The sequence below is a fragment of the Amphiprion ocellaris genome, chromosome 20 (assembly GCF_022539595.1).
Source record: "Amphiprion ocellaris isolate individual 3 ecotype Okinawa chromosome 20, ASM2253959v1, whole genome shotgun sequence".
Taxonomy (NCBI): Eukaryota; Metazoa; Chordata; class Actinopteri; family Pomacentridae; genus Amphiprion; species Amphiprion ocellaris.
In genome coordinates this window covers 10,496,540-10,521,652 of record NC_072785.1, presented here as the reverse complement: position 1 = coordinate 10,521,652, position 25,113 = coordinate 10,496,540, and the positions used below count along the sequence as shown (strand labels likewise).

The window sequence follows — 25,113 nt, the reverse complement described above, 5'->3', positions numbered from 1 at the left end:
ATCAGGAGTTTCTGGCTCAGTCTTCACGGTGAACTCACTCAGCTCCAAGCCTCCAGCTGAGGAATCTGGGCCTTCAGACTACGGTCGGCATCAAAGCGATTTATAACCTCTCTCTCCACGCAGCTCTGACCCCCTCGTCAGTGTCTGGCAGCCGACTCATTGCCTTTTATAGGCTATGTTTTAATTGCAGAGTAAACATTTGAGTCAGTCAGATGCAGCACAGGAGAGTCAGATAGGGGAGCTGGCTCGGCTGCTGCTGCTGCTGCTGATGATGATGATGTGGATGAGGACGGAGGAGGTAGAAAGGAGGAGAAAGAGGGAGCAGGGAGGTGGAGGAGGTAAGGAAAGGTGATTCAGAGGTGCATTTTTTTAGTCTGGATTACACATTTTTGCGTTTTCTTCCAGTTTAGCAGCACTGTACAAGGACACAACTGATCAATCATGATTATATTTAAGCACTTTGTCATGTGTCAAAATATCTCATTTAGTTAAGGGTAATAAATGGAAACAGGAGCACTGGACAGATGGTCACTATGGGGGCTTTGTTCCAGGATAACCAACAGATGACTGACCTCTTCTGGCCAAACAAAGAACAGCAGGGCTTTATCCATTATTTATGAAGCACCTCTAATCTAACTGGTCCCATCTGTGAGCCTCGCCTTTGCAGATGTTGCTAAACTGCATTAAAACCCCTTGGAAGAGATGACTTCTTATGGATTACAATGCGGCCTATTCACAATCTATAAGTCAGCTTTGCTATTCATTTCAGTGGAGGGGGGGCGCCTCGGAAAGAATCTGATCCGAGTTTCGGAGGAACAAAAAGCTCTATTGTCCTCCAAAATGAGTCTGGAAATGAGCAATGAAGCCATCTTTGTCCTTCCTCCTACACAACAGAGGTTTATAATTTAAAACTTCCCCCCCTAGTGTTACGTGTGAAAGAAGAAAGATTGCAAAATAATGATTGTATCCAAAAAGAAATGCTTTAATAAAAGGAAATAAATACAGTGCTTTGGATGGCAGTTAGAATCCATTACAGGCATGGGTTATTGCACAGCTCTAGGGACAGACACAGAACACCTTTCCAGACATCCGATCAAAGTCGAAGCAACAGCGTTACCTGTTTAACACATTTCACTCAACGCAGTAAGTTTTAATGTGCATCTCTTTTTCACCCCCCCACCACGTCTGACTACATATGGCCGCAAGCCATACAGAACTTATTCATCCACTTGTGAACAGTTTAAAGAGTGACATCTGTGCTGAATTGTTTTACTTAATAATGGCTTCAATCTGGCATCAACAAGAGTGTCGAATCTACAAAACACGTAACAGCAGACATTTCCCTGATGCTTGTGGTGCCTTTAACAAGAAAAATATACTGTCGTCGTTCAAAATGCTGTACATTAAATGCTTACATAGTCAAAATTACAATGTGTTTTAACAAAATTCTCTTTAATGCTTTCCAGTTAACTTGCTAGTTTTTTTGTAGCAAGCAAAGTGAACACATTTGAAAGTCTGTGCTTTGATCAAAAATTGCTATAATGCAAAATGTGCAGATTTTACATACATTTTGGAAACACGGCCAAATCACAAACACTGGCAGGAACATTGTTGCTATTGTTACACTGTTCTGTCCACAACCCTACAGTACGTATTTGTCTGAACCCACAAAGTGTGGTTTTGAAGATGCAGAGGCAACAATGGAATTGCTACTGTATTTTGCTCTACATATGTAATATTTCCAGGACTCCTATCAAGTAACATGTTGAAATCACTTTCTGCATCTATTGCTGCCAAGAAACACACGATTAGCAAAAATGAATAAATAAAATGGGCTGTTGTTTTTTTATTTTTTTAACATAGCTTCTGTGCAATTCATTGCAAATGAATGTGTAAGATCCACCAGCTCAAATAGCAACACTTTCATATCACTCTCCCTTATTTGTCCCAGCTTCCATACTACTTCCTGGTTACCTATCGGGCATCTCATCAAGGCAGCCTGGTTTTAGTCAGTAAGTCTTTGCACACATAACACAGACATTAAACACCCCCCAAAAAACTGATTCCATTAAGTGGTGGACCATTAAGCTACAGCCCTTGTGTGGAACAGTAAAGCTGCAGCTTGCACCATAACAAATGAAAATAAGCTCTTGATAAGTATGATGTTACAACCAGCAGGACACAAATTAAATTTGACACTGACAGTAATAAAGTCTGTCACGTGACTCCATGAACATTAATATGAGGGCAGTTCCATTTCGTCATCCATTGCGAATGTATTTAAAACGACTTCAATAGAAATCCATAAACGATCACGAGTGGTTTTATAGTTATAACAAAGTTTCTTAGACGGTGTTGGCACTCTGCACTATTTTCTTGTTCCAACATCCATTTGCTATTAATATGACACCATGCAAAGTGAGGAAGCATTCTAATTTCTGCAGAATTCTTACCGGGACGATGAACTAATATAAGTTCTATCGGTATTTTCTTATACATATATATGCTCTGGTAAACCGACGTCAAAAATCCTTTTAAGAAAACAAATCATGATTTGCTGTCCCCAGTTACCTTTAGGTTTTTCTTTTATGAATGAATTTGTAAGTAGTGTCAATTAGACAATCACACAGTCAAAAGACTGGCACATGCAGGTTTTCAAGAATAAAGAAACCCCTCTTTTACACAAATACAAAGACAAACGGACATATTCTTTGCTCAAAAGGGGAAAGTGACAACAAGGCGAACAAGATGCAGTTAATTTTTGTGTGCAACATATTACAAAAGCCTAAATTAACAGATAATCTATTTTTATTTACCTAGGCCAATTACATTTTCATGGATGATGCATTAGCCTTAGCATTACTAAAGCTAAGCAGCTAACAAGTTAGACACATAAAAGTTATTTGGCCACAAGTTGGAATCCCATTTTTAACCAAGATGAGATCCAGGTCTATATCCTCAAGAGCCTGAAAGTTGCTAAGAAAAATATTAATTTTTTAAGAAAAGATATATCTAGTATACCACTGATTTTATCTGAATATCAATAAAAAGATATGAGCACAAAAACCTCTCCATAACTTATATTTAAAATAGAAGTATGACTTTAGATTGAATGAGTGATTGTTTTGAATGAGAATTTGTTTTATAAATGAAATCAAGATTTGTAATGTGAAATCATAAACTGTTAGAAAATAACTAAATATATCGGACTGTTGTTTAACAATGAAGATATGCCTGTTTTTAAACAAGCATCATGTGGTAGTAAACCTCCGTATGCAACATGAAATCTTACGAGGATATTTAGCTGTAACTATTGTGTTAGCAACAGACATTTGTCCTATGTATTAAAGCAAAAACTGTACTGTTTTGCTACTGAATATCGACATAAAGGAAAAGTCTGCTTTATTTGACTCTGTAATATATAAAATGATTGCTTTGCTCAGGTTATTTGGTGTATATTTATTTGTAGAATCAAATTATCTGAAATAGAAATGGATATAAAACATTAAGAAAAACAAACTAAAAATAACATGGTCAGTTATTTTTCTTATTGCCAAGACAATATTAAAGGGATAATGCCCTATGCTGTTTTGATTTTGTGTGGAAAAATATTGAAAATATTCAAAATGAATAACATTGTTTGGCTGACTTTGAAAGGCATTGCATTGTTTTTTAGCATTCGCTTTTTGACATGTAGTAGCTAAATCCTCAAAGAAAAAAACAAAACAACTGTTTTGAAAGTTACTTTCTCTTTCCTTTATAGCAAAGAAAAAGTTGAAAAGATCAGACACAGAACTTGAGACCCCAGTGACTGAGGGTCAGGCAAATGTGTGACAAGGCTCCAAACCGAGTCGGTGGGAGAGTGGCTGGATTTAAGCACTGATTAACAGGAAACACATGGACACTTTATCAACATGCTGCAGCTGTTTCAGTTCAGGATAAGTTAGATAATGAAGTTAGAAGTCTATCCACCAGATGCAACAAACTCCCAAGCATCAGACTCATTAGACTTGTATTCCATATTTACATGTAGCCTGCGGTCATACTGGCAAATGGTGCACCTCCTTAGGGGTTCCTGGTCTATAACTGTCACCCTTAGGGTGTGCAAATGTGTGCAAACACAACAAAAAGAGACAAAAATGCACATTTTGGAATGAAGTTTTGAGTCAGTTTGTTAGTATTGATTCCAAAGTGTTGAAAGAGTTAGGTCACAAGGAGACAAAGGAAAAGGGAAAATTAGTGTATCTGAAAATGAGCAATGTCACCGTTTGACTTTGTTGAGAAGATGACAAACACCTTCAGTACTATAAGACACCATTCAAGTGTGTGTGTGTGTGTGTTGTAACAAATGTGCTGCCTCAGTCTGGCTCCGGCGTATCTTCTGCTGGGTCAGGGGGTGTCGTCTTCTGTTTGTATATGAAGGTCAACAAGAAGAGAGCTATGTCATGGGAGCACCAGTAGCCTGTGTGCGAGGTCACTGCCGACCAGTAGCGGCTCTCCACCAGACCTTCTCTCAGCTCAAAGTCGATGCGCCGCTCCAGCTCCACTGCAAGACAGAAACAGGTTTGTCCATCCATGAATTACTGTAAAATACCCTCTTTAAGAAGAATGACTTCTTCTACAAATAAAAATTAGTCTCCCTCTATGATTGTTTGGTGCTGGACTGGTAAGCAGACTCACGTGATGTGTCAGTAATAGGTGAGGTGGGTCGAATCATGGTGGAGAGGCCATACGCTGACTGGCTTTCTGTGCGCTTCTGCTCATCTTCTTCAGCAGTCGCCCCTCCATCAAGCCCTAAGGACACTGAGGGCTGGCTGTTGGAGCGAGAGAAACGCGAGAAGAGGATGCCTCCGATGCCCTTTCCTATGCTTGCCGCTCCTACAGTGAGGGAATTTAAAGAGTGTGAGAGAAATGAAGGAAACTAGTTGGAATGTGGGTCCAACAATGAAAAAAACAAATGATAATAACACATCTAGTGAGTATATATATATATATATATATATATATATATATATATATATATATATATATATATATATATATATATATATATATATATAAAAAACTAAGTGCAAATAATGGCATCGTAACAGTGTTAGCAACAGAAGCATATTCCCCTCACTGCCACATGATGTCACTGTTGCCAAAAAAAACTCCCCTTAACTACAGCATTTCAAACATTGATCTCAAGATAAAATGGAATGTAGGCAGCATGAATTCACAGAAAAGAGAAATGAATTTGTTCACCTTTCTATCTAAGCCTCCAGGTGTAGGAAATGTGGAAAAATGAAATTGTCTGAAGCGTAATTAAAACAAGAACACCAACACCCCTTTTCTGCATTCCTGGTACTTTACACTACATATATTCAACTCTCCATGTTAATCTGATCTGGTGTGAAGTAACAAAGTGAACATATTGAAACTGTTTCAGAGCTAAGATCCTTTGCAAAACTGTCAGGTAGTGCACAAATCCTTATAAATTACCCTTAAAATCTGTCCATGATTGTGACTGAACCTGCATAAGTTTTTTAGTAATGTAAAAAAACAAACAAGGGCTAGGTTTGGCTTTGAAGTTAGAAAGAGATGATAGTGGGCCTTACCCAGTATGCTGGCCTTGCCCAGGCTGGTGATGGACTCCCCATAGTGTCTGCGGGGGAGAACAGGAGAGGTGCTCGGACTGGGAATGCTCTCAGTGTCAGATGTCGGTTCTTTGACTGGGTTGAGGAACGTCGGTCGGATCTCATCGTAGGGTGTAGGGTTAGTGGCACTACACCTGATGACCAAAACAAACCTCAGATATTAAGCACAAACAGACTCTGGCAATATTATAACTACATACAACGCTGATAAAAAGTATTCACCCCGCTTCAATGTTTCACCTTTTTGTTCGTTTTATACACGAAATCATGGTCAATATAGTTTGGCTTTTTTTTTTTTTTTTTTTTTTTACAAGAATTTAAAAAAAAAAAAAAAAAAACAACCTCTCTTTAATATCAAAGTGAAAACAGATTTTTACAAAATCATGTAAATTAGTTAAAAATACATAAGGTAAATGATTGCATAAATATTCACCCCTTTTAAAGTGAATGATCTAATTCAACAGAAGTCCAGCTAGTTGATGCAAGCAGTGTCACAATTAGTGAAAGGGAGATCACCTGAGTGCAGTTGATCACACATCAGCTGCACTCAGGTGATCTCCCTTTCACTCATATAAAGCTCACCTGGAATTCCCCCAAAGGCATGTGGGAGACTCCAAGGTCAATTGGAAGAGGCTTCTTTGGTCTGATGAGACAAATATTGAGCTTTTTGGCCATCAGACTAGATGCTATGTTTGGCGAACAGCAAACACTGCACATCGCAACAAACACACCATCTCCACCATGAAGCACGGTGGTGTCAACATCATGATGTGGGGGTGCTTCTTAGCAGCGGGCCCTGGAAGGCTTGGAAAGGTGGAAGGATACACCAATGCTGAAAAATATCACCACATCCTGTAGGATAATTTTACTCAGTCTGCAAGAGAACTACGACTTGGGAGAAGATTTATTTTCCAGCAAGACAATGACCGTAAACATACCACGAAAGCTACACAAAAATGGTTCAAAGACAACAAGGTGAATGTTCTGGAGTGGCAAAATCAAAGCCCAGATCTCAATCCAATTGAGAATTTGTGGCTGGACTTCAAAAGAGCTGTTCACGCCTCATTACCGAGCAACCTAACAGAGCTTGAGCTGTTCTGCAAGGAAGAATTGCAGTGGCCAGATGTGCAAGGCTGATTGAGACATATCCACACAGACTCAGTGCTGTGACTGCAGCCAAAGGTGCATCTACTAATAACTGACCTGAAGGGGGTGAATATTTATAAAATCATTTACTTTACCTTATATATTTTTAATTAATTAACATGATTTTATAAAAATCTGTTTCACTTTGATATTAAAGAGGAAAATTCTCATTAAAAAAAAAGCCAAATTACATTGACCATGATGTCATGCATAAAAGCAACAAAAGGGTGAAACATCCAAGGGAGGTGAACACTTTTTAATCGACATTGTACATGTGTTACAAAATTCTGTTCTTACCAGTGTATCTGAACAGGTGCTATATTGCTATAATGCTTGAGGATGAGGGGCTCCAGTCTGTAGGCCTAAACAAAGAAGCAAAACTTGAGTTAGTTTAAAGTAAAAAACTGTCTAAAACATACAGTGCAGGGTTTTTTACACATCTGAGTTCTCATTTCTATCCGCAGAGCCCGTTAGAAGTTGAAATGGCATCTGTAAGGGCTGGGACAATCAAGGCAGACCTACCACAGGGTCTGTCGGATGGAAGACATTGAAGAGCCTGCTGCAGATGGATGTGGGCAAAATGTGGTCCTGGTGACAGCTGCTGCCCGGACGAATCCCTCTCAGGGCCAAGAACACAGCCAGAGGAGAACCCATGCAGAAGAAGTTTTCTACCTGGAAGGCAAAGGGTGCAAAGATGACACGAGTCACAAAAAGAGGCTCCGGTATTGACATAAACAGCACTTGTTTACACAGCAAAGTTACAAAGGCCAAAAGGATATTCATTTCTGTTTTTTTTTCCTGTAATAGTAGACATATTCGCTGAAGTGTATGGCACATAATTATATTGCTTTTTAACAAATTGTATTTGTTAAAAATGTTGAAATCACTACTATTTACCATTTTAGAGTAATTTCACATTGCAAGGGTGTAGTATATTACCATATCTGAGCAACTTACCTTAAATTTGAGAGCCGGAGGGGCTGAAGGCTTCGAGGCCTCCAATGTGATGACTTGATTTTGCAGCTCTCGCAACCTGTCAGAAGCAAAAAAACAGTTTCCTGAAATATACTATAAAAATAAATTTAAAACACTTCTAAAACCTGACAAATAGTTGCAATCTAATTCTCATTAATATCCCATATACATTAGCTTATATTACGTAGACATGCACCCATTATCCACACAAACCTTTTGTCTTCACATCAGTCATCAAACAATTTCTGTACCACTTAGATCAATATCTCATACTCTGGCAGTTTCACTACGGTAATGGTGCACACAATAAATCACATCGCACACACTGTGTGATGGACTGGTGCAGAGCAGATGTATTAAAAGCCTTTTCCACTACATCTGATCACGAGGCATCAGAATATTCCACAGCCCACACAACAACAAATAGAAAAACCAAACCTACCACTTGACATTGGAGCATGAGCAGAGTAGCTAGCAGCACACACTGTATTGTGCATGACAAACAAACACAAGTACTAGATTTGGTGTCGAATTTAGAAGAGATTGGAAAAATATGAGCTGCACTAGCGATTGAAGGTAGATTAGAAAATTTCTCTGAGATCTTGACCACTTTCTTTGAGGCTTTCTATCCAAGACTGTGAGAATATTTACAGACATACAGGTATAAATACAGTCCTTGAGAATCATTCTATATTAGCAAACTTTACCTATTCCTTGTGTGCCTCAGCTGTTCTAAAAGATGCCTCTCCTCATACGACATCCAGCGCAAGTCCAGCTCTTCCTCCACAACGTGATGCTCCTGCAGACAGAAGCGAACAGGATCCCATCCTGTCATAATGTCATAGGTGATGACGCAGCCGAGGGAGTGAGACACGATGGACACTTTGCCACCTCTTTCCTCAAAATCAGGGTTCCGCGCACAGAAAAGTGTGTACAGTCTGTTCAGCTCTCGTGTTAGGCCCTTAGTAATCTGTGGAGAGGGATTGAAGGGGTTTTTAGCAGAAGTAAAAGGTACAACAGATCTATAACAGCTTCTTAAAGTGTATGACTCACTTCATCCCGATAAAGGGGGCTGTTGTAGTACATGATGTCCATGGCGCTGCTGTTGAGAAGGTCTCTCAGTCCTCTCACTTTGTCTGGTGTGATTGAGTCTACCGTATCTACAGAAAGATACCAATATCAGAGTACAAAATAGATCTACTACAGACAGAATAGGTCTGGTATTATATACAAAATAAAACTCAATGGAAAGTTGGTGAATTCACGTGCTATGCTCATACCACACAGCCTCAAACACTTTCAGTTAAATAACTAAGCCTGGCTGATACCACTGTTGCCTTACTTAGAGCAGCTCAAAGGGGTTACTAAGTCTTTTCATACATAGCAAAGTCTACAGTGGATGACAACAGCTTTGCTGCATACAGAATAAACAGAAAAGAATAACCGAATGCACATTGCCAAAAACACACACCTCCATCCAGTGCGAGTTTCGAGCGCCACTCGACAGGCAGGAACTCCACGTGTTCTTCATTGTGCTCTGAAAAGTGCTTCTCCTCCATCTTCCTCACACCCTCCCTCAGCCTAAATGGACACAATCAAGAAGATGCAGCATATGATGACCACATCACTCTGAAAACTGTGCATTTTGGTAAATATTGGCTTAATGTAAATACACTGTCATCGCTGTACTGTCTGGGAAGTACTGTATGATAATGACAGTTTGTGAGTGTATGAGTAACATTCTCTGTGTATATCCGGCCGTACTATAGACTGACTAGCATCTGTGTTTGCACTCTTTCTCTCAGGCTTAAATGATTGTTGGAGGAGAAGACTGACGTCCACTTATCTGATTACTGATGCAATAGCTGTCCTTGTACAGCACACACACAATAGTTACATTGCTACTAGCCCTATATGGGGCAGCATTAGCTTGCAGGATACACTAAATATACAAAGAGAGAGAGGGTGAGGTAGGGTTAGAAGCTTTTAGGTGACTGGTCTGTTAATGGGGCACCTAATGCAGGTTTTGATAGGACAATCTAGTGTGTCTGCAGGGGAACTTAAATGCTCAAAGGTTTGAGTGTGCATTATGTAGCTTTCTGTGCTGCACCCACAAGGTTTCCTTTGTTTTGAGGTTTGCATCAACTGGACAGTGAGCTTTGACATTCTAGGTGGATCTAAATACATTTTAAATAAACATTTGCTGATTCGAGACCAAATAGTCCCACAATTTCCTCTTTCACTAGTGCTGCAGAAACTCTGAAAGGCACAGACTGGAAATTAATTCGCTTAAAAAAAACAAAAAAACAACAACAACAACCGACAAACAAGGAACAGACTAGACATGTCAGGCTGATCTTTCCTCCTGGCTGAGGAAAGTGTGTGCTGTAATCCACAGGGAGATGGCAGTCAGGCTTAAAGTGCTCTGCAGCTTGACTTGGTCTACTTTACCTGCTTAGTGTGTCTAAGCTGGTATAGTGCTCCAAGCGACTTTGTGACATAGAGACACACATGGCTCTGATCTGTACAGTCTGTACTATTGTCTGCAGTAGTACTGCGAGGCCATGGACCAAGGCCAACACAGTAGTCCTACTGAAGACGCCACAATCTTTCACCTAACACATAACCATAGAAAAGGATGGTGCCTTGCTTTAACAACATCTGCTCAGTGTTCTATACACAACTTAGCTTCAGTGAGATGTTATTTATAAAAGAACAAATGCCGTCATAATTTGCTTTATCTAATTTCTAGAAGCTTAAGTGAGTATTGTGTTCTGACATTGTAACTTCCTCACTAGAGGCCTGTAAACTAAACACAAATGTCAGCTTTTGACAAAGTTCCTCATGACGGCATGAAACCTTTCAAAGACAAAAGGAACTCAGCTGACTGGTTAAAGAATCATCTAACATCATCGACTGATAGTTTCAGTTTTATGTGCCAAGGTTGTGGGATATCATTCTCTGGAAGTTGAGCCATCAGCCAAACAAAACAGTGGTGCATGCTTCGGAATGTTAAAGGAAGTAATCTGGACCTTCATTACAATTTAATGTTACTAACAGTAATCTACACAGCAGTAAAACTATATGTACACCCAGGCAGAGCTGAGTATATGTATGTTGGCCAATTTGTGCTGTTCAAAACATTTGAAAGTCACATTTGACATGGCTAAAAATAGGCATGGAATGTCGCTTGATGATGTTGGTGAACCAGTCAGCATATGTCTGTTTTAACACTCAGACAGAATGGTCTAAGATGGAGAAAGAACATGAGAACAAAAACACAAAAGCTGCAGTTTCAGTGTCATTATTGCTTTAACTGAATTTGTATGAACAAAGAGGGAAAAACAGAGGTGCATTTCTGATTTTGTTAACCCATTATTATGCCATCTGTATTCTAATGCTTGAGCACCATCTGTTAATATGTAATAAGCACTGCTTTGCACTTAGGCTGTGCATTCTGTAAACGTGCTAATTACATAACTGGTCACGGTGTTGAGCAAATAATGTGACCTGGAACAAGAAAAACCTGCCAGACTAGTCAACATCTGAAACCTGTCAAACCTTCCACAGAAAAAAACAAAAAACAATGGGACAATTCATAACCCTTTAAAGCAGCAAATACGATTTGTGCCTGTGACAGATACAAAATAAAAAACATGATGTGAATGATAACAGAACTAGTTTAAAAGACTGACAAAAAAAAAGACAAGATAGAAAACAAAGTTTGTGGCCATTTAAACATCACATCGCTGGATGTAAGGTATTTTCCTCACACTGCGCTTGCATTAATCTCGACTGAATGTGGATTTAATGCATAAATTCAATATGTAAAAGGTGGAAGATGTCCCTTTTAAAACTGATTATAATGGCTTAAAGTAAAAATGCTGTTATCATAAAAGAACATAAACACAAGAAAACCCCCAATCAAATCAGCTTATTAAAAAATCCAACTCACATTCCAGTGTTTTTAATAATGCGACCCTGGTCCATCTTCTGTCCGATTCCATGAACCACAAAGACGATGTGTGTAGTTTGAGGTGGTCTGTCCTCAGGTGAGGCCTCCTCAACATAACCCCGATGGAGCCGTGTACCACTGCTTGAAGCTGAGAGACAAATCAGGACAAAATTGGATCTTTATTTGAAGGTAGTGAGCTGTTTGTTGCTAATACAAGCAATTCATTTAAATTCAGTATATTCTGTAACACATTGCAAAAAAACAAAAAACACTGTTCACTAGCAGGCTATAAATAACTGAGTGATGGTGTTAAAATAACATGCTGTGCGGAGTCCAACGAGGCCAGTAGGTGAGACAGTGATTCCTGCTGTGAATGTGGCCCGAAGTTGTATGGTTACACGTAATGTGCCAACAGGGCTGAGCATGTGTCCTTATTTAGAATCTATAATCTAGCGTAGTCATGTGCTGTACGGCAAGGTGATCCTGCTGACTTTGCTGCTGTCTGGATAGCGCCAAAGACATATCTCTTCACTGAGGATTTGTTTGTCGGGAGAGATTTAGATAGCCAGTACCAGATTGTCCTGTTATAATCTGTGAGCAGGAGATAAAATGTATCATACACCTTGAAGACTGTAGAGCAGATTAGAGTCATCTATACAGATCAAAAACCTGACCTGGTCAAACTGCAGTTGCTATCTTTTAAGTTACACTTGGGACATTTTGTCCCTACAAATGGCAGATGGACATTGTGTGATTTTCTGAGCTAATCCAGTTAAGAGTTGGAACCGTACCCAGTTGTGTTTAAATAACTGTTACCAAATGGTTGCTAATGCTAGCAAATGATTGCATACTAGAAATGCCATAACCAGCAGGTAACTTGTGCATTAGATTAGTAGAGAGGTGGGTCTACTGAAACATGAAAGCAACTATGTTTTTGAATAAATGTTTGGTTTCATATCATTTATAACAAAGGGGATAACGAACTAACAGAGAAACAAACAGGGATGCTAGAGACAAGCATAGCAAGCTGGCACTGGCTTTTACGTACAGCATACAAGTTACAGTGGAGACTGATCAAAATGTAATCAATTTTTAACGTATTTTGTCATTAACTAAAATGTAGGACAAATGAACATTTTGACTAGACGATATTGTAAATTTTACAGATCCCTATAAAATCTGTTGCTTCATTAATATCTGAACATAAAAGTCGGCACCAAACTTCAGTACCATTGATACAATAGATGTTGAATAATTTACTTTAAAAAATGATGTTGATCTCATGGTGGGGCTACAAACAACATTACAGTCATTCAGACAAACTGTGTGAGGGCAACAAATATCTGTACAAGATTTAATGTTAACAGTACACTACCTGCTGAGATTTTCCAGACTAGATCAAAACAAATGCAATCCCTCAAACCCCCTTACTAGCATGGCCAAAACATGTAACGTAACTATGACACAAAAGAACAAACCTCTTCTTTTAGAAATGTCATATCTTAATTATACATTTTTCTGCTTTCACTGGCAATTTGTTTGTGGTAATAGTTATAGAGTAAAACTAACCAAATAATCAAAACATTTAAGTTGTATTACTATTTCAGTGATCAGAACACACACACACACATATGTACGGCTACAAAACTGTTTGTCCATCTTAATTGCAAAGATGATGACCATGAGGGATTCCAGACCTTTGGAGAAGCCCAGTTTCTGGGTGACGGTGCGTGCAATTTTAGAAGTGGTGGCATCACTGTAGAGGTAGATCTCATCCACGCTGTGCCAATCCACATGTGTCCGACTCAGCTTCAGACTGTGGATCGCTGTAGGAGGGCAGTGAGAGAGGAGTGAGTGAATGAATGGATAGAGGAAAGAAAGGAGGGCATTTGCAGATGGTGTGGGGAAAATTGGCAAGGGAACATCAGGGAGAAGGAGAGAGATTCACTGATACAAAGGGTTGTGATCACACATTTTAGGGATAGCAAAGAGATTGAAGACATAAAAATTGCACAAAGTTATGGCAATCTTGAATTTAGTACAAAATATCAAAAGTCTAGGGTCAATCTAACTGAACAAGCTCAATCAAATGCAGTCTGGAGCATTGATCTGCAGAAAGAAAAACTCATCAAACTATCACACACCGTGATTGCATATTTCAGCTCTTGCTTGTCGTCCTGCTTATGCATCATCAGACTGAGGATCTTTTATATGCTGACATCTAAATTCCTTTTGCTTTCATTTTAATATTTCTCCAGGTTGTTTTGTAAAAATGTAATGCAGTGACTAGGGCAAGTAAGAGCAGAGTTATGGCTCGAGAGGAGACACCATTTGCTACAGAAGCTAAGAGTGATAAACGAAACAGGCTCACTTAAGAGAGTTATTTATGTCTCTGCCGCATGTCCTTTAAATGCCCTGCACAGTCAAGTTCATTTGGATGAGATTGGTGGAAGACTTTGGAATTGATCCAGAGCACAGTCATGGCTCTGTACTGCTCTGAACCAAACTGCAGATTAAAACCCCTGAGAACAGGGCAAAGTACTTGGAAAAAGATTTCTAGATTCAGTTTTTTGAAAGCTTGAAACTCTCAGCAATGTACAATCAATACAAGTGTACATGAAATATAGTTACTATGATGCATGTCTTTTGTACATGCCATATGGACATGTCATAGAGCAGTGGAAAAATAACCAAGAACATCCTTCAATATTTGGACACTTATCAGATATTGCTTGCTAAGACACTGGCCAGGTCTACAAGGTAAGAAACACATCTGAGTTAACCTGTCCTCTGTTGCCTGGCAGGAGAATTTCTCATTGGACAAGCACGACAAGTGGGCAACGAGAGGCAGAGCACTTCTTGTACCTTAGCTGAGACCTGTTCACTCTGAGTGCAACCAGTGTGAAAACGAATGACTGCTTCCGAAAAATGAGGACAAGCAGAGTCCGGAAGAAGGAGAGTTTTTCAAGACAAATTCTTAAGCACTAGACCAATTGGGAGTAACACGGGGAAACTTTTCATTTTTCCAGGCCAAATAAAACAAGCTTATGTCAGGATGAAGTTCCCAAGTGAGATATGATAGACAGTTGCTTCTGTCCCACATCTCCATTTATCTGCAGATCCTCAAGTGAAACTGCTCAACAGCAAATGAAGCGTATGCTAATCACCACATGAAATAATACTAAACCAATACTTGTAGAAGCAGTGAAAGAGAACAACCAGCTCTCCTGAGAAAAGGACCTTTCACCACCCAGTTTGGCTTTATCTCAAACAGTTTAAAGTGGCCTCCTTTCCTCAAACACCACTTGGACACAGAAGTGAAGACATGGTTGATAAAGAAGGTGGCACTGGCCATGAAACCAATAGTGTTATGCAAAGTTGGGTGAAGCCACTTCAACCTGTTGAGATTTATCTGTAGCTAAGTGAACTGTAAAACAGGAGGTATTAGTCCAACTTTAACAGAAACTTGCTGAGCTAGACCAGTTAGCTGATTTTATTAATATTAAATGTTAGTTGGAGTAAAACTGTAACAATTGAGATGGAGTAATTCTTTGGTAATGTGCAAGAACACTTCCTGTTTTACAATGAAGGGCAGCGCATTGTGAAAGGAAGAGAAAAAGAGGAGGGGATCAAAGTGTGGCAGTCAACCAAGAAAGAGTTTACTGAGCTAGTTCTCTAACACGGCTACGGAGAATTACTGAGAGACACAGGATAAGGGAGACTGATGAAAAGGAAGGGACGAAGGATGTGGCAAAGAATAGGAACAGACTGGGTAAACTGAAAATGAAGTTAAGTGTGATGGAGTCTGTGAAAGATGAAAAAAACACAAGAGGAGGGGAGAAAAACGAGGTATCCTTGAACTAATAATCAGCCAATATCTAATGATAAAGGCACAGGTGGCATTTGTTTTTGAAAGAGGAGAAACAAGACATAACCTACAACTTTTTCTTGTCTACGGTGTGGAAAACAAAATAGCTAGAAATCTTAGCAAGGTTTGTCTGCCTTGAGACAACACAGATGCTGTAATGTCAATGTGACATCAGTGAAAAAAGAAAAGGCGTACTATTGCACTGCATGCTCTAAGCTCAGGTGGTGCAATATACACAAAAATCACAGGTCTATGTTTAGGTCTGCTTTGCACACTAGGCTTTAGGCCAATAACCGCTTGAATTTACTACAAGATGAGGAAACACACCCAGAGACTTCTCTTTTCAATACACTCAGAACTAGGACAGTGATGGACCTCAAAAAGGGCGACTACACAACATGTTAAGGGCTATAATAGTAAGGCCACAATGGCTCTTCTGTCTGGCTCATCAATTGTGCTTTGCTCTCAACAGAGTGCTTTGTTCATAGCTCTTAAAGTGGGAGCTGTTGATAGTGGTTCATTAATGATCCAGTTAAATAGCCAGAGGGAATGAGAGAAAGAAAGCAATGAGAGAGATAGTGGAAGACATGGCTGGGGAGACTGAAGAAAAGCAAAAAAAAAAAAAAAAAAAAAAAAGGAGTAAAGCACCTTGGCTTTTTTGAGGACCAACTATTTATTCCAGATCTTACTGGTTTCAGGGGTTTTGCCCTATTAGTTGAGTGAACCACGTTGTCTATTCACTATTCCAGCAAAAAAGATGGCAAACGGACTCCTCAAAAAGCAGCAGCAGGAACAGCAGCACTACCAACTCTGGGTCACAGCACAAAAGGAGCCCAGTTAAGGCTGCAATGGAGAACAGTCTAAATCCATATGAATACAACCATTTCTAACTGAGCCTAGGTCTAGTTCTAAACATCAGATTTCAAAGGTCTGAACCACAAAAGAAAGGAAAATCGAGACCCACACAGACCTAGGATCTACAAGGAGGGGAGTACAAGCTAGAAGATCTAAGACAACAGAAATAAAAACAAAACAACTTGGTATTTTACAGTACCTTGACAGCGTTTGCGCTTGTGACATGTAGTTTTAGCACTCGTCTGATATCCACTCCATTTGAACAGAAAAGGGAGGTAGAAAGGGGGTAGGTGGGAGAGAACTGACAACCAACAAAGAGTGAGTAATGGCCATCACCCTGGTGTCAGTCACACAGACTACCGCTGTCATCACTCTTGAACAGGTCAATCTATCAAGTAGCGCTGCACTCAGGTTACTCCTTCAACCAGGACAGACAAGAAGTCGGTCCTGGTTACTGCAGGGACCTGGTGGCTGCAGGAAATAACCTGAAACAGTGCCTAGGTAATAGGCTAGGACGAGCCGACAGCCCAAACTGCAGCGCTGTTTGATGTGTGCCTTAGATGACTGAGGTAGTATCTGTTTAACACTCATTACAGAAGTCCACAGAACTGATATCTACACAAGCCGTTACTGTGATTAAACATGCCATAAAGGTAATCATTTCTCTTTGTGTATGTATGACACATACTTATGACAACATATAGCAGTACTTACATTACCATATGGATTAATGAATGAATACAATACTAATGCAATAATACCCATATAACTGTTTAAAGGATGTAGTGTTGAATTGCACTTACACACACTGAAAACAAACAGGTCTATGTAGGCAATATCTGAGACAATATCTCAAACATTTCTGCGCAACTGAAAAGAGTATATCGTTTTCCTGTAGGGAGAAATGTCAGTGCTTCATAACTTGTTTAATTCAGTCAAGAAACGAAAAAGATGACTTAATAGGTGCAAATTGTTAGAAGTTGTATTTTTTTGAAAATGAGAATAGGATATCTATTGCAATATACTGTATAGTTTGAGACCAAATATGACTTCATTTTCCTTCCTTTCACAAGTTACTATGTTTTGAAAACATACATGCAAAAACACACACATATGTACGCTGACAGACAGAAACTAAAGTTAGGCTATTTAGAATATTTTAGTATAGGCTGGGAGTGTTTCCTATACCAAAACCTTTGGTAAATTTCAATTTTGTGTCCTTATAACACCAGACACACCATGAGCCCTATTTACATTACATTACTGAATCTGTTGGAAGCAGATTTCTTGATTTGACATCTGAAAACTCCTCCTCAGAATTTGTTAATCAAATCAATCAAGTCTCAGAAATGACTGAACTATTTAAACCGTGATTACGAAGACATCAGACTTGCAAATGTCAGCAGTGTTTCCCACAGCAGAGGTGAAAGGCTGTGGAGGAGCAGAGAACTGCTGAGTGTACAGGAGGTTTGTTTGCTGTAAAAGCAAGTCAGTAATGTCCATTTGGGCATTACAGCACTGATGAATCCATTTATAAATAAGTGCTCACTCATTACTGGGATATCTGCTATGCACGGGATTTGTACATGGAGGTCAAAATGCAATAAAATGCTTAATTTGTGTTGTATAAATCTTAGTATGTAGATCTAAGTGCAAGATCTATCTGAAGAAAAACTGAACCACTGTCAATATTGCCTTTAATACTGTCACAGTGAACACTACATTTACATGTGTACAAGTGTATAAGAAGCTTGCTATGTGATGACCTCAAAATATCTGATATCTTCACTGAAAGTAATGACCATATCTAGCTTACTGCTAAGTGTGCGCTGAGTTAGTAGGTCTGCATTTTCTGGTTCTCTTAAGCACGTGTTAGTGATTAATCATGCAGTGTGTTCCTAGTGTCATGTGCTGCCTGAATAAATATGTAGTTGAGCATGTAGCATGTGTAAATAAACACGTGAGCCTTGCCTTCCTCAAACATACACAAAATACATTGCTGACAGATGACACTGTGCCCAGCCTGCTGGCTTTATTTTCCCTTGACGTCTTTCAAGCCTGACAGACTTGGACACACCCTATAGTTTCCACCATTGGCTTACAGCTAAATACACCCAAATCATAAAAGCTTAAAGTGAATCCTCTTCTAATTAAAAGTTTTTTTCTGCTTCGTTCAATGTGCAACACTCTTTTTGCACAGTCGGGCTTGGAAAATGGCACTGGCACCATTAAGTGAAGTTGACCAAGGGACATCAAAACATGGAGAGACTATTCATAAAATCCATCAATTGCAAACCATGTTGCTATTTTAAGCTTCTTTAAATAACATAAGGACTTTGGCTCCCTTGTTGATGTCAAAAGTTCACTGTCTGGCTGTCATTTTTTTTCTGACAAATGGCAGCAGGTACACATTACAAATGGTAACACTTAAAAAGTAATAAGGAAGGATGAAATCAGGAGGATAAAGGGTAATTCCACATTTTAAAGCACACATTTTGACTAGTCATTGAAGTTATTTTAAGGAAAACATTTGGGAAGAACAATTTATCACCTGAAGTTCACAAAAGCCAACATATTAAAACCTTACTTCTACAGATATTGTCAAAGACCTACAGTTAAAGCTGTCATTGTTCATTTGACTCTAACACTGAAAGTGACAATTAATCCTTCTTTTTTAATACTTTGACTAACACAAATTCATCTGTACTTTATAACTGGACTATCGGCCAACATCTCCATTTACTCATACATTACTCTTTCTGCTATTAATGTCAGCTGCTGACATTTGTATTTTAATCTATCTATTGACATTCACATTTTGTGTCGCAACTTCCGTTTATCACTCATAAAGAAAAAGCAAGAACAGGACATCCATGCACACTCTGTACCTAGCAATAGTCCCACATTATGATGCTATGCCTGCATAACATGCTGGTATGCCTACCATGTCTTCTGCTTCACTAACCTTTAGTCTCAGCAGGCCACTGCAACACAAACACTACACTATAAAAAACAGAGCAACACTAGGTAGGAGACACAGTAAAAGATAGCAAGGGAAATGGGCAGTATTATCAGGACAAAGTTCACTCACTTCATGATACATTTATCAATTGTGCATTAAAGGTAGCCTCTTTCTGGCTCTGAGTGCCTTAAATTATTACTTCCAACAAAAAACACTCCCTTGTAAAGGCTCCCTAAAGAAGTTGAATTAACAGAATCTATCGCTTCACTTTGCTTCAATGATCAGTTAAATACAGAAATGGAAATCAATATGCCAACAAAAGCACCATGAATTTTTCCAAGCAGAAGATTAATGTTTTCACTCCATGCATTACATGCAACATGTAAAAATGGAGCTGGTGTTGGGTTTTAATAACATATACCTCTACCTTTGTCCCTATATCACAAAGTGAGTAGAATTTTACTGCACTAATACAGCTCACCCACTAGACAAGTTAAGGACATGTGATCTGTCTGCTGTGCAATAGAGGGGCCTTCAAGTGTCACCAAACTAATCTGCATGTCGCTACACGATATTTCACACACCCTGCAGATAATGTGACTATGATTCCTCTGTCCTCTGTGATTTTATACCTCTCCATGTACATCTACATCTTTCACTATCCTCATGTGCAAAAATGCTTGTGCAAGAGGTTTTGCAGTTTTTTTTTTCCTTTAACACTCCTGTGGTCACAGTCAGGAGCTATGAGTACATAACAGAAACTGTGACAATGCCAGTGAGACTGATCCAGTCTACTGGAACCACTTTCCTCTGCTCTGTTTATGATTTTATTTATAGGCCTTAATTTATTCTGAGTAGGGGGGAGAGACAGTGTCATTACATGTCAACAACAGTGTGCGAGGCGAGGCAAGGCCTAAGGCAAGCAAAAAAAAAATGCTTGGGCTACATAGATTTGCAATATACAAAGTTTTTTGTTTGAGCCAATTTAACAGTAATTATTCATTTATTATTGAAATACAACTCATCAAGGTTAGGTAGAAGTGCAATTAGATTACATTGGATTTTAAATGATAGTCATTGTTTCATTTGATGTTTAGTATTTTACTATGTACAGTACGTACAGTATGTTCCAGATCATTCTGATGATGTTTTGAGTCATGCTTTTAAAATGAAGCCTTAACATTTTTACACTTTCTTCAACAGTTGCTGCATCTTTTTCTCGCTGCTTTGCTCTGTTTAGCTGCCACATTCACACACCCACACATTTATCACCAGCGGAGGTCTTGTAGATCTGGCTGCCTTAAGGAGACTGCTGAATCAAAGAACCTCTTTCTTATTGCCTTTCACAGCTAAAGTCTGCTACATTTCGCTTGAACCAGCCCTAAGAGAGGGATGTGCCAGAATGTACTGGCTGCACCTGCTTTATATTGGAAGGATGACATGACAAAACCTACACACACATGAACGGAGGCACCTGGCCATTAATTTTTTTTGACTGAGCATCCACAGTACAGCATGCAGGGCTGTCTCATAATTCACCATTTATGTCTCTTTGTGCTTTATTGTGAGGACTGACATTTTAACTGAATATTTTTTACTGGGATTTATAACTAAAAAAGCTTAAGGGAGTACTTCATCTTTTCACTGCTTTTACATAGAACTGTTCTGATTTGTTCTTTTTGCGACGTAATTCCCACCTGGAACACAACGCAGGTAATTATTTGTGAATCCAGCTGTAATAATGTGCTTAATGTTTGTATTAACAGTCACAAGTAAGATATTCTGACCTTTGTTTACACCCCAGACCCCATTCTGACTGTACGAAACATTCACCATCAAACTTATATATAATCACGTTAATTGTTTCAAGAATGGATGCTTCAGTGCTGTGTTGTTAGAAGATAATGAGACAGTTTTTGTAGCTTTCTACGTTTGGAACATTGTATGACACTAAAATTAAATCTCTTCTACCCTTGCCCTTCCCCAGTGCTCACCATCTTTGCTGTCAACAGTCTTGACAATCAAATCTGTCTCAAAGGTGTCCTGCATCTGTTGTCCACGGAAATGGTTCAGGTGCTCCTGCTCAATGAGGTCGCTCTCCTCTTCTTCTAACGGAAGCCAGGTACCATCAATAAACCACTGGCCTCTCATCACCGGAATATGGTCTTGTTCTGAAAGACAGCAGTAGCATAGATTTAGTAGTAAATGCAAAACAATGACTTTCTTCTATGGGCAGACATTTCGGTGTCATATTTCTTTAGCAAGGGTGAAAGATAATGCTAATTAAGATACAATTTTATTGTATTTTGCTTGTATATGTACAATAAAAGCGGCAATGTTGCTACAGACATTTTCTAGGAACTAACTCCCTTTGAGAATTTGTTTTGAATGACATAATCTGATTTCCATTTAACTCAAGAAGTCTGACAAATCCAGGAGGGCCACAGCTCAGTGATTAATGGGGCGAGGCCAGTTTTGATTACAGTCTTGTGTGACATTATTAACAGATTCTCCCGTGGTTAATAAGAGTGCCACAGCAGATCTTAAATTAGGCACACTTGTCTGACATGAGCTAAAAACACATGCGCATACTTGTATTGATATATAGAGAGGCCCATAACAACACCAAGGCTAAGATAGACACACAAGAAGGACAGTAATAGAGACAGTAGATACTAATCACTCATTTGTTAAGGTGGTTCATGTCTGGTCAGAGAAGATAAGCTTGCAGTCCTTATGTAACATGATGTTTCAAGTTCCTATGAAATGAAATATGGCCTTTTCACATGGTTTGCTAAATATGCCAACATAACACTAACATGTTTGAAATCATATGACACTGCTTGATAATGTCACATGATTTGGATGTTTTGCTTCTTGGATTACAGTGCATCAACAACCTTTCCACTTTACATACACTGATCTCTCTCTCCAGTATCTATCTCAAAAGTAGTACATCAGAGCCTAAAGTGCTAACATGGCATGTGTGTTAGCAGTGACAGAAACTAAGCTGAAACAGTACAGCAAGGGTCTCAAGTGATTACAAGGGACTTCCATCTACAGCATTTACAGTCAGGAAAATAACTGCTACTCCAAGTGTCACTTGACATTAACCTTCAAAAGAGCCAGCTACCCATGAACCCTTTCATGCAGTTCAGGTTTTCTGAGGCCCGATAGCGACCGCCTTCATTTGTTCCCTGCCTTTTCCTGGAAATATCCATGAATTAGTTAGTACAGATCAGCTGAGCTCAATAGACCGACATCCTGGGTTGCTCCCAAAAGACCAGGCTATGTAATTAGTTTGCCAATGAGGGAAATCTTGCAAAACAATGCAGCTCTCAGCAAGTTACTAAACCAAATGTATAATCCGCTACTAGTTTGAAATTTTATAGGAGGCATGGACGCTGCTTGTGATGAGATTTTGGTATGGAGTAAGGCTTTATACTGCAGAATACAAAGTTTATATGAGGTTTATAACAGGAATTAGAGCCTAAGGACATGCACTTAGTTGATCGATTCTGGTACTTTCCTCCTTGTGCAATAAGAGTTGGTAACTAATGCAAAACAGAAATATGATTTTGCAGACTTAGTTATGGTTGATTATACTTACGCTTCCAGTAGACTGGATAGCATTCTTTCTCTTTAACATCAACCTCATAGAGCCCTCCACGAACACACACTGGCTCCACGCTGATCTCAATGCTGTCAGGGTCCCTCTCATCAGAGGACACGGTGGAAGTGTCCAGGGACCCCCGACCTCCGTGCACACTACTGGTCCTGGTCTCTACTGGCACTGCACCGTTGAGCCCTCTGCTCTCCACACCTTTACTGCTGCTCTCCTCCTCGTCCTTCTCTCCGCCGCTGACCTGGGAGCCTGCAGCACCAGGGTTCAGCTCCAGGTACTTCCGAAACATGAGCTCAATATTAAGCGAGTCATGCCCGACGAAGGGCTTCCAAGTTTTCTTGTCCTCTTTGAAAAACCACCGGACCTCCTCCGGCCCGAGCTCCGTGACCACCTCGTTGAATCGGTGTCTGGAGCTGTTGGACCTGGACCTCTTCCTCCTCTCGAACAACGGACCAGCGTTGTTGCCATCGTTGTCGCTGTACTCCAGGGAGCTGCTGTCGAGGTAGGAATCCGGGGAGCTCAGGTCCAACAACAAGCCGCCCTGTGCGCTGTGGTGTCGGGCATGTAAAAGCGGCAGGTGTCCCTCCAGTCCTGACTGGACGGAGGACATTCCTGCCTGCATCGTGTCGTTCATGAGACTCATCTCGTGATAGTACGAGAACACATCGCCTCCCAAAGCCCAGTCCTTGTTGTTGTTGTTGGCGGGTCGGACGCTGACCGTTGAACTCTTACTATCGTTGCTCAAAGATGAGCTAAAGGTGGAGGTTCTAGTTGTAACGTTGAAACTGCTCATAACTATCCGAGCAGCCCCACCTGACCGGTAACCTCCCTCGTGTGTCACTTCACCTTAACGAATCCATTACAGCTTCACAACAGCTAGCAACATGGTGCAAGACAGTCAGTAAAATTTCCCAAAGTAATTTTCCTCCAGACAAGGTCCCATCGCATTTCAATGAGCGCCCCCGCAGCTGTCGCTACATCAGCTCGTTAGCTTGCTAAGCTAAGCTAATGAAGCCGGCTGGAGAACTCCGAGGTTAGCGTATTAGCAACGATAAAACGAGAAAACCTATAAACCGAGTGTCCTCTCCGCTAGTAAAAACCAATATCAAACGACTTCCTCTCCAGTCAATAAGTCTCTTTAGTGCGGCTTGATGGTAGTAACACTGCAGTCACCATACTTTGAGTGTTCCGGGTCTCTGTGGAATTTCTGATGCTCTCGTTGTCCAAACAAATCTTGCATAGAGACAGGACTGTAGTGTGCGTGTGCACGGCTTGACAGCTGACGCATAGATCACAGGGTCCGTTCGTGAACGCGCACGTAGAATTTGCGCGAACATGACGACAGTGTTGGTAAAATGCGTTTTTCCTATTGGACACTAGATGGAGACAAAAACCTACGATTGTTTAAAAGGTGTTGTTCCAGAAAGGGCTAATCTGCAATAAATAAATAAATAAATATTCATTATTGATTATGATTGTGATTATTGTTATTGCTGTTGTTGTTGTTGTTGTTGTTATTGTTAAAAGTTTGTTTCCCTTTTACTTAGCATCTTTCTTACTTTCATTACTTTTATTCTTTTATTATTTCTTGAATTCATTCATAGTCATTATAGACTAGGAAATATCTATAAAATATCTGAAGCTTACAACGTAATCAAGCCTGAGGCCTGACATTTAGGATGATTACAGGAAATGCTATTGTTTCAGATATTTAAAGTTTATATGTTTGGTGAATCTAATATCCATGTTTACACTGTAATAAACTATTCTGTGATCTTACAGAGTTTAATGTATTATGTAAGATATATTCAATATGATTGTGTCCTTGATTTTGTTGCCGTTATTTAGATAACTTGTGAAAAACATGCTTGGAATAAAAGTCACTTGTTCTAGGCAAGTAAATTTAATCATTCTGTGTATGTAATTCCAAACAGAGAAAATATTAAGTAAACCCATCTTAATGTAATCAGGCAGTTTTTAAAGCAAAAGCACTTCCTGTCTGAGAGCTTTTTTAAAAAAAATCAGCAGACAATCATTCAGCCACAATACATTTGAAGAGTGCATTAAGAGTGCTTCTATCCAAATGTT

The 25,113-nt window shown here is 39.6% G+C and overlaps 1 protein-coding gene across 2 annotated transcripts; it reads right to left on the bottom strand.

Moving 5' to 3' along the window:
* Window positions 1–958: 958 nt before the first annotated feature.
* Window positions 959–24,283, bottom strand: ddhd1a (DDHD domain containing 1a). 2 transcript variants are annotated; one of them, XM_055006051.1, is made up of 14 exons: window positions 23,011–24,283; window positions 21,395–21,571; window positions 16,638–16,739; window positions 13,413–13,541; window positions 11,716–11,863; window positions 9,232–9,341; window positions 8,814–8,920; window positions 8,468–8,730; window positions 7,743–7,818; window positions 7,308–7,457; window positions 7,083–7,147; window positions 5,601–5,773; window positions 4,681–4,878; window positions 959–4,546 (listed from the first exon to the last, which is right to left on the bottom strand). In XM_055006051.1, the coding sequence occupies exons 1-14, from the start codon at window positions 23,816–23,818 to the stop codon at window positions 4,359–4,361; spliced, it is 2,694 nt and encodes an 897-aa protein (XP_054862026.1). In that variant the 5' UTR covers window positions 23,819–24,283; the 3' UTR covers window positions 959–4,358. The 2 variants fall into 2 exon arrangements, with proteins under 2 accessions (XP_054862026.1, XP_023133133.2); XM_023277365.3 differs by lacking the exon at window positions 16,638–16,739 and having other exon boundaries at window positions 23,011–24,281.
* Between the last annotated feature and the right edge of the window lie 830 nt (window positions 24,284–25,113).